Source organism: Rhinolophus sinicus, linkage group LG04 (genome assembly GCF_036562045.2).
Source record: "Rhinolophus sinicus isolate RSC01 linkage group LG04, ASM3656204v1, whole genome shotgun sequence".
Taxonomy (NCBI): domain Eukaryota; kingdom Metazoa; phylum Chordata; class Mammalia; order Chiroptera; family Rhinolophidae; genus Rhinolophus; species Rhinolophus sinicus.
In genome coordinates this window covers 87,763,129-87,772,821 of record NC_133754.1, presented here as the reverse complement: position 1 = coordinate 87,772,821, position 9,693 = coordinate 87,763,129, and the positions used below count along the sequence as shown (strand labels likewise).

Genomic DNA, 9,693 nt, shown 5'->3' with positions numbered 1-9,693 from the left:
CACAACCCCTCTCCCATCTGGCAATCATCAGTTTGTTCCCTTTATCTACGTATGAGTCTATTTCTGTTTTGTTTGTTCGTTTATTTTGTTCTTTATATTCCACATGTAAGTGAAATTATATGGTATTTGTCTTTCTCTGACTTATTTCACTTCGCATAATACCCTCTAGGTCCATCCATGTTGTCCCAAATTGTAAGATTTCATTTTTATGGCTGAGTAATATTCCATTGTATATGAGACATACAACATCGTCTTTATCCAACTGGAAGAGAGAGAAAATTTGATGATTCAGGAAAGACAGAGAGAGAACTGCAAGGGTGATGTCCTTGAGGAGGTGAATGACATACTGAAGGGCAGAGCTGACTTTAGGTACAAGTACCCTCCCCCCCAGTCATCTGTATGTGTGGGGGGATGGCATTGAGGGGAGGTGGGTAGGCGTGGTGGTGAGAGCAGGTGGAAGTTCTCTTCTAATTGCTTCTACTCTTTCTGAGAAGCAGAGTGCAAGCTCACCAGCTGAGAGTAAGGATGGGGGAGGAGGTGTTGGGGATTGAGGAGAGAGGAGGATGTAAAAGAGTGGTCTGGAGGGTGGGAAAGTGAGTGAACTAGGATAAGTATGAGGAAGGCGAGGGAAAACTAAGCACCACTCTAGAGGTTGTATATTTCAAGTGAACAGTTATTTGGGAGTGTGCGTGGAGCAAGCAGAGAATTCTGCTTAGCCAGGGTGGTGACTGTGCTCTGATCCGGGAGACAAGTATGACAATGGAGAAAGGGCACAGGAACTGAGGGTGTTGGCCTGGGAGCAGTCAGTCTCGCTTATGGATTTTAAATTGGGAAAGTGAGCGCTTGAGACAGGTGAGGGTCAAGGAAGAGGGAGGAAGAGCAGCCAATTGGAGGCTCCAGTGTGGTGGAAGGATTGCAGGAGTTGAGGTGTTAGAGAAAACGAGCTAGAAAGATGGGTGTGAAGGTCAGAAACTGGGATGCATGAAATGGAGATGAAGGAGGGCTCCCAGGTCCCTTCCGGGGTGTAAGGGAATCCACAGGAGCTGCTGCCGGAGATGGGGTGGAGGACAAGATCACTGACAGAAAGGCGAAATGAAGCACTGCAAGACTCATTCATGTGGGTGTGAATTTTATCAGGAGGAGTGCTTGAGACAGTGAGGGGCAGGCACCCAAATCCTCAGGGGATGAGGGTGTGATTGGGGGGGGCTGGAGAGGGCAGGGTCTGAGGAAATTAGATTCAAGGTTAGGTTTTAGGGCAGCTGGGAACAGCAATGATGAGGAAGGAGACATGTACCCCTCCTCCAAGCCCACAGCTCCTGTGTGTGAGAGGACTGTCCGGAAGCATGTCCCCAGGGCAAAGCCAGGTTTCAGTTCCAGAGAGGAGAAGGGAACTTTGGGAAAAGAAGTTGAGGATTTAAACCACAGCAGGTTGGGTGGGGAAACTGCTATAGGTGTCCATGCACACAAAGAGATAAAGAACTTCCAGAAAAGTTCCAGAGCAATCTGTGGTGCTTTGGGAGGACTGCAGAGCTAGAGCGACTGAGGGGGCACAGCCGGGCAGTTCAGTGGGAGATCTAGGGCCTGCAGGCTCTGGAATCAGGCTGACCCTAGTTCAAATCCCAGTCCTGCGTCTCTCTGCTTGTGTGATCTCCAGAAGAGTCCTACTTTGCTCACCCGTAAAATGAGCTTCGAAGGACATGAGAATTAAACGGAAAGCACAGAGCCAAACACAGCTTGAGTGTTCAGTAAGTGACAGCTGTTGTCATCAAGACCACAATGCATGACTCATACATCAGTTTTAGTCTTTCTGCCAGAATTTGAGTTCTTTCTGGTGTTGGCAAATACTCTACTTTTCAAGTTTATAAAATATTTTGTACATAGAAACAAATATAGCACGTGTTTAAGTACTCAAATGTACACCTAAGCACATCTTGTTCTTTAAGATGAGTAAACAGGGTCGTGGCCATATATTCAGAGTTAAAAGATAAGAGATCGTTGAAATTATCTGGTCATCTCCCTCCACCGCCACTCGTGAATTTACAGAAGAGAAGAACTGGGATGGGCAAGGCTGGGGCTGATCCGAGATCACTCGATTGTAGAGTCATAACTAGAACCCGAGAGGGACTCCAGAATCTGCCCCAAATTCCTCTCCTACTCTTTCATATTGTGGCAGCCTTCCAGAACTAAGGGGCCAGCCCAGGTCCCTTCGAAGGTCCCCTCTGTACCCGATCAACAAAAGCATCGGCTCTCCTAGGTGCAGCAACCAATCTCACTGGGGTCCAGAAATCGCTTTCCCAGGGCGGGGCTGGTGCGCCATGGCCGCCCCCCTGTGTTCCAGTTGGTGGAGAGGGAAGCGCTCTGGAAAACGACAGGCCTGACAGAGGGCGCGGGAGTGGGGCGGGTGGTGGCCGGGGGCGGAGACTGCGCACCACCCACAGGGGAGCGCCTCGAAGCGGACCCTGCAGAGCTGCGTTTGGCGCGGCAGGGCTCAAGCAGTGTCTCCTGGGCTCGGGCAGCGCGGGTAGAGGCTGGGCGCGCCCGCCGCGTGCGGGCTGCCAAAGGAAGCACTTCGCCGGCCGGGCCATGCGCTAGGCTCCGGGCCCAACAGGGGGCGCGGCGGTGCCGAGGGACCCCAAGCGTGTCCCTGCGTCCGGCCTGCGCGGCGCGCCCATGGGCAGCCCCTGGAACAGCAGCGAGGGCGCGGAGGGCGCGCGGGATCCGGCGTGGGCAGAGCTGCCGCCGTGCGATGAGCGCCGATGCTCGCCCTTCCCCCTGGGGACGCTGGTGACAGTGACCGCCGTGTGCCTGAGCCTGTTCGTCGTCGGGGTGAGCGGCAACGTGGTGACGGTGCTACTGATAGGGCGCTACCGGGACATGCGGACCACCACCAACTTGTACCTGGGCAGCATGGCCGTGTCCGACTTGCTCATCCTGCTCGGGCTGCCCTTCGACCTGTACCGCCTGTGGCGCTCACGGCCCTGGGTGTTCGGGCCGCTGCTCTGCCGCCTCTCGCTCTACGTGGGCGAGGGCTGCACCTACGCCACGCTGCTGCACATGACGGCGCTCAGCGTGGAGCGCTACCTCGCCATCTGTCGCCCGCTCCGCGCCCGCGTCCTCGTCACCCGGCGCCGCGTCCGCGCGCTCATCGCTGCGCTCTGGGTGGTGGCGCTGCTCTCCGCGGGGCCCTTCTTCTTTCTGGTGGGCGTTGAGCAGGATCCCGATGTCCACGTGCTCCTCGACGGTAACAGCACCATGCAGCTCACCCCCTCGCACCGCGCTTCTCGGCCACCACCGGTGCCACCCCTCGGGTCCTCGCAGGCGCCACCTCTGTCCCCGCCGTCGGGGCGCGAGTCAGCAGCGGCCGCGGCGCTGTTCAGCCGAGAGTGCCGGCCAAGTCCCGCGCAGCTGGGCGCGCTGCGCGTTATGCTGTGGGTCACCACTGCCTACTTCTTCCTGCCTTTCCTGTGCCTCAGCGTCCTCTACGGGCTCATCGGGAGGGAGCTGTGGAGGAGCAGGGGACCGTTGCGAGGCCCAGCCACCTCGGGGCGGGAGAAGGGCCACCGGCAGACTGTCCGCGTCCTGCGTAAGTGGCGCTACCGCTGTTACAAGCACACCAATTTTCTGATCTGGCAGCCCTTGGCTCCTTCCCTAGCTATGTCCCCAAGGGCGTCACTGAGAGTGGGATACCCAGGTCCGTAAACCGCAATGATTTTCCAGAGCTGCTGGGATCAGTGAGCTGGGCTCATCCAGGAGGGGTAATTGGAGGCTCTTGAGCCACTGCCTGTCTCCGTTAGATGCAGCAGATGTGGATTCTCACAGCACCTTTGAGAAGACAGGATAGATCACATTAAGCTGAAATTTGCTTACTTAATGTTAGGTTATTCTGAAGGTTAAAGTGAACCATGCCCACACCAAAAAAGTAAAAGATTGTGCAGACCCATTGCAGAATTCTTTTCAACGGAAAGCAGAGAACTTGCCTCTAAGTGGCTGTGTAGAAGGAAGCTTACCAGAACAGAACAGCTTGTTAGTAGAAGTTGGTCCTTTTGCTTTAGGTCCAGCCTTGATGACACATATATGAGCCAAATCTGCAGCTTTAAAGCAAATATCGATGCTGTCTGCAGCCTGGCAGTTTTCTGGGGTAGGGATAAACATTCTAGGTCAAAATTTTGTCTAATTTGTTTTGCTGTTGCTTATTACTTCCGGTGGTTTCTTGGGGTGTTTTCAGATGTTTTAGCTAATTCTGGTGCCCGTGTCTTGTTTTGCAGTGGTGGTGGTTCTGTCATTTATAGTTTGCTGGTTGCCTTTCCACGTTGGCAGAATCATTTACATAAATACGGAAGACTCCCAGATGATGTACTTCTCTCAGTACTTTAACATTGTTGCGTTGCAACTTTTCTATCTAAGTGCATCCATCAACCCAATCCTCTACAACCTCATTTCTAAGAAGTATAGAGCCGCTGCCTGGAAATTGCTGCGGGCCAGACAGTCGGTACAGACAGGTTTCTGCAGAAGCAGAGACACTGAGGGGGACACGGGAGGAGAAATAGCTGGCTCTACGGAGACCAGCGCTAACATGCTGACACCTGCCGTCAGCACGGCCCAGCCGGTCACCTCCTCCCGCAGTTCTGGGACTTCGGAGAAAACAAGTCTGCAGGGAAATAAAGACTGAACGGGGGAGGAAATTGATGCTTTTAGGAAGAATTGGAAAGAGTGGTTGACATTTTGCCAGATGGCCAGCAACTCTGTCAGCATGATTTTTTCCCAACCAAAGTATGAAAAGTAAATATACCAATCTTTCTAGTTTTCCTTTCATTGACCACCTCTGGGACATTCATGTTAGCCTCATGAAATCCCACGTCACAAAATGTGCTCTGGGGAGATTTTACAAGTCTTCATTCTCCTAGTCTTTAGAAATACAGTTGCTCATTTTACAGTCAATAAGTGATATAGGCAGATGCTGCCATAAAAATTGTCGCCTCTGAGATCAAAGGTGTATTTTGTTTTTATGTTGTGGATATACATGTATTTTTGTGTACATATACAAAGAACCCAGGATAATGACATTTTGATGCAAAAAATTATTTAATGCCTATTTATGGCAGCAAGTGAAAGGACTTGTAGGCAGAGTCCAATGTTCAGGAGTCCCACCTCTCCTGGCTCAGAGCAAATCATAAAGTTTAGCTAGGCACAATACCCTTTTGTAGAACCACTACTGTGCATAAGCAACCGTGTTGCAACCCACTTCTCCCTGAGATGGCCCATGGGGCTATCCCAGCACCATTGACCATGAGGTAGCAAGCGAACCTGGGCACCGAAGTCTGAGGGCAGGGAGCTGCAGCAGGACTTGACTTCCTGACAGGGACTACTAGTGACATTTATAAAGAGCTTTAATATCCGTTTTCACCTCAGCTTGGTGGGCTGTGTTCTCATCATTCCTGCTTTAGCAGTGATGGAACTGACTCTTCGATTTCCCAAACAGGAGCTGATGGGTCTGAGTAAGAAGTCCAGTCTTTAAGATTCATACCCACTCTCACCCCGAGAAGCTGCTCTTACTGAAAAACACCAGAGTCAGTGGATGTAGTCAAGGGAGAAAGAGAATGTGTTAGACATTCTGATCGACTCTATAACTTTGTTTTGTTTTATACAGTTTAAAACATAAACCGTATAAAGGGCCTCATTCTCAACGTAGTCTGTGTGAATGGCGCCCCTGGAGGTGGACAGGGCACAACTCACTCAGTTGTGCAAGGGTCGCTCAACATTCTGACAAAGCTCTGCTGCTTAGTCATTTGATTAGCCAAGTACAGTGATGCCTCCAAGTCCCTTTCAAGCGTCCTAACTCCCTGGTCCTGTCCTCCCCTGGAGCAGCAGTGAAGAAGTCTCTGTCTACGATGTTTCCCCCAGCTAGTGGAGAAAGCAGGGAGCAGCCACCTGGGGCAGCATTCCCTAAGCTGTTCTGCAGATGTTCGAGGATTATTGGAAAAAAAGATTCTGTGGTCAATATGATAGGAAAACACTGCATACTGTATTTCCTCCCCAAGAGTCACAACTCAAAATATTGTGTCAGGGGCTCTGTTGTGTTGTGAAACTTTCGTTTCAATTGTATATTGGTTGGTGTCTTTCCTGATTCACAAAATAAAATGTTTTCCTATTGTGGGTCATGGGCAAAGATATTTGAAAAATTATTCTAAAATCTAAAATTGTTCTCTACCCCAACTGAGAGTGTCCTTCTCTGGCACTGACTACTGGTTTTAAAGGGAGAGGGGAGTCCTGGGAAGACCCCAGGTGGCCGTCGGGGACCCCTGGAGAGAGACAGTGAGTTGTGGTTTTCAGTCCTGGGCCTCCCTCCTCCCCGAGGGCCGTATCACGGAGACTGTGACCCACGACCCCTCCCTGCACCCAGACTGAGACATGTGCCGATGGCCCTGCGAGGTTGTCTTTGAGCCCTTCTGTATTCTGCCGGCCAAAGTGCTGTGTTAGGTGAGGCATCATGTTGGGCAAGGGTTTGTGTTTCATTCATTCGATTGGCAAATATTTACCAAGCAACTGCTAAGTGCTAGATGTGTATGACTAAATACACAGAAAAATGAGCTCATGTCAGGGTGTCCAAATCAATCAACTTTTTAATGCATTTTTTGCTTTGAACTATGTGATTCTGTCTTCTAGATGAACCACAGACTCAGCTCACAGGTTAACAAAAGCACTTACATCAGCTGGACCTGCCAAGTATCGGGTTAGGGTCATCCATACAGACATTCTTCCTCTTTTCTGCATGAGACATTTTCACTTCTGAAGGAAATGTTCAAAGAAGCTATTGCACAGCACCTCCTAGGAACCCAGAGTCCCTTGTACCAGGTGCTCAAGGGGACCTGAAAGCAGCATGTTAATGATGTTTGAAATTCGAACACGGCCTCTCCTGACCATTTCTATTCATGTAATAGTAACATTTGCCAGAATGTGGAAGCCTTTTATGTATCAGTGATAGTGATTGTACAAGTCGAGTGTTTTAAGTAGAGCTTTAAAAAGCCTTTTCCTAAACATAGATGTGAGGCAATTTTTAATTGTGAACAAACTTTCTAAAGATTCCAAACTGTAAATATTACATGGACCTTGGTCAGCTCTGAGCAGCCTTCACCTCTCAACATTTCCTCTCCTGGGAGCGTGGACACATTTGTCATTGAGCCAGAGTGTGCTCCACAGGCATGTTTGTGGCCAGTCACTCAGCATGTCCCTCGCTCTGTGTGAGCTACAAGGACGTGGCAGAGGCTGACTCTGCTTGCCTCCTTAGGAAAACAGCACACCCCTTTTGAAGAATAATGTACACCTGTGTAACATGGGCTAAAAAGTGCCAGCCAGACCAGGAGAACAGAGTATGGGCTGGAATCTCTTTCATGGCACTTAGCACTTAGCACATTATACACTCCGCACATTACATGGTGATGGCTGGTTCCCAGAGTTTGTAACTTGCTCCCTAAAGGAAGGACTGTGTGTTATTGTTTTTTTAATGTTTAAATTTTTTTTTAAGTGGGGAATATTGGGGAACAGTGTGTTTCTCCAGGGCCCATCAGCTCCAAGTCATTGTCCTTCAATCTAGTTGTGGAGGGCACAGGTCAGCTGCAAGTCCATTTGCCATTTTCAATCTTTAGTTTCAGGGGGCGCAGCCCACCATACCATGTAGGAATTGAACTGCTACCCTTGTTGCTGAGAGCTTGTGCTCTAACCAACTGAGCCATCCAGCCGCCCCTCCGGCGGCTCAGCAGCAGCTCATTGTCTTCAATCTAGTTATGGAGGGCGCTGGGAGCGCACTGGCCCATGTGGGAATCAAACCGGCAGCCCTGTTGTTCAGAGCTCCTGCTCTAACCAACTGAGCCATCTGGCTGCCACAGGACAGACTGTGTTTTTATTCCCCTTGGCATCGCTTGCCCAGGTAGACAACATGTGGTGAACTCAGCTGGCTGTAAGGAGGGGGCAGGGACCTGCACCCCAGTGGATGGACAGAGATAGAGGCTGAATTAGCAGATGACTGGGACGTCCATTCTCAGCCACCGGCCTGCACAAGGGACAGCGCAAGACAGAAGCAAAAGGGACACACACAGGGAGGTGGTGCTGAAGGGAGTGGAGGAAGGGCCTTGGAGAAAGATGAGAGGGGGAAAGCAAGGGCACTGGGGTAATCAGGAGCCTGCAAAACACTCCCATCGTGGTGGATGGGGTAGAGCTTGATCCTGGGAGGCTAGTTGGGACCAGTGATTTGCCATAATCCAGGCACAGGGCACTCATTAGGTTAGCGTGGTAACACTGGAGCAGTAACATTACCGTACTCAGCACCTCCCATCGCCAAGACCTCAGCAATACTGTGGCCTCAGAGCGGCGAGCATCCCGTTCCCCATCCTTAGTTCCCAGCCTCAGGCACTCCCACCGGCTTTTGTACCAGCGGCACCCCACCAGGGCCCAGGTATGCCCATAGCAAAAAGGGCCACAGCTTGTTATGTCTTTTCTCTCCCTTTTGCAGTGAGTGTGTTAGTTCCAAAAAGGTTCTATTACTTGAGATGATAGGGGGATAAAAAAAGATTTTTAAAAAGCAAATACGGAGGTGACCGGTTAGCTCAGTTGGTTAGAGCATGGTGCTAATAACACCAAGTTTGCCGGTTTGATCCCCATATGGGCCACTATGAACTGCGCCCTCCTTAAAAATATAATAATAATATAAAATAAAAAGCAAATGTGTGCATATTTCAAGGTTATAATGTCTTCATTTTACTGTAATGATTATACCTGTTCATAATTAGAACACAAAGAGAGCCAACCTCATCTTTCTTTGTCTTACTCCCACAGTAACTCATCATTTTGTCCTTATAGTGAAACTCAGCATCTTTCCCTTTAGATTTTTATTTCCTAAATTCTTTAGAGCAGCGGTTCTCAAACTTCAGCATTCATAAGGATCACCTGGAGGGTGGGTTAAACAGGTTGCTGGGCTCCACTGTGCAGGAGAGACTGTTCCATGACATGACCGCTGTCTGTCCCAAAAGCTGGACTCGGGCCACAGTAGAAGTTCCTTTCTGCAACAGCCCCCCTTGCCCCCCCCCCCCCCCCACATAGAGACTGTCTGATGGTAACTGCCGTTCATTCTGACGTAAGTCAGCGTCAGCGCCCCTCTCCTGCCTCCTGCTACGTGCTGGCTCCTGGAACTGGTGGTTGTCCTGACCCAGTCAGTCAGGTACAGTAGCATCCACGTGACTATCCACCCCTTTACCCTGTGGAGTTCGCTGGTGCCTGCCAAGTGGTGCAGGGATACATTTTGTATTGCAGCCGCCCAAGACATGCCTTGTATGTAAGTCTCTCTTAATAAACTCTATTAATTACCAGACTGCAGTGGCCAGCCTCTTTTTTTCAGTCTTTCCCTGCCCTCTGCTTCCAGAGGTAGATTTTCAATCTCAGGTTTTTCCCTTGGTCTGCATGTACAGATATTCACCCCCAGAGTTTCTGACTCGGTGGGTCTGAGCTGGGGCCCAAGAATGTGCGTATCTCTCAAGTTCCTGGTGATACTGTTCTGACGGTCTGGGGACCACACTCTGAGAACCTCTCCTGTAGATTGCTGCTACAGAAAACATGATCCACAGACCAGTAGCATTTATGTCACCTGGGATCTCTTCAAAATGAAAATTTTGAGGCCCCACTCCAAACCTTCCAAATCAATGC

At 50.3% G+C, this 9,693-nt stretch overlaps 1 protein-coding gene across 1 annotated transcript; it reads left to right on the top strand.

The window, feature by feature from the left end:
- Nucleotides 1-338: 338 nt before the first annotated feature.
- On the top strand, nt 339-9,359 carry MLNR (motilin receptor). Its single transcript, XM_019748031.2, has 2 exons — nt 339-3,583; nt 4,266-9,359. Exons 1-2 carry the CDS (start codon nt 2,671-2,673, stop codon nt 4,667-4,669), a joined length of 1,317 nt encoding a protein of 438 aa, XP_019603590.2. The 5' UTR covers nt 339-2,670; the 3' UTR covers nt 4,670-9,359.
- Nucleotides 9,360-9,693: the final 334 nt, after the last annotated feature.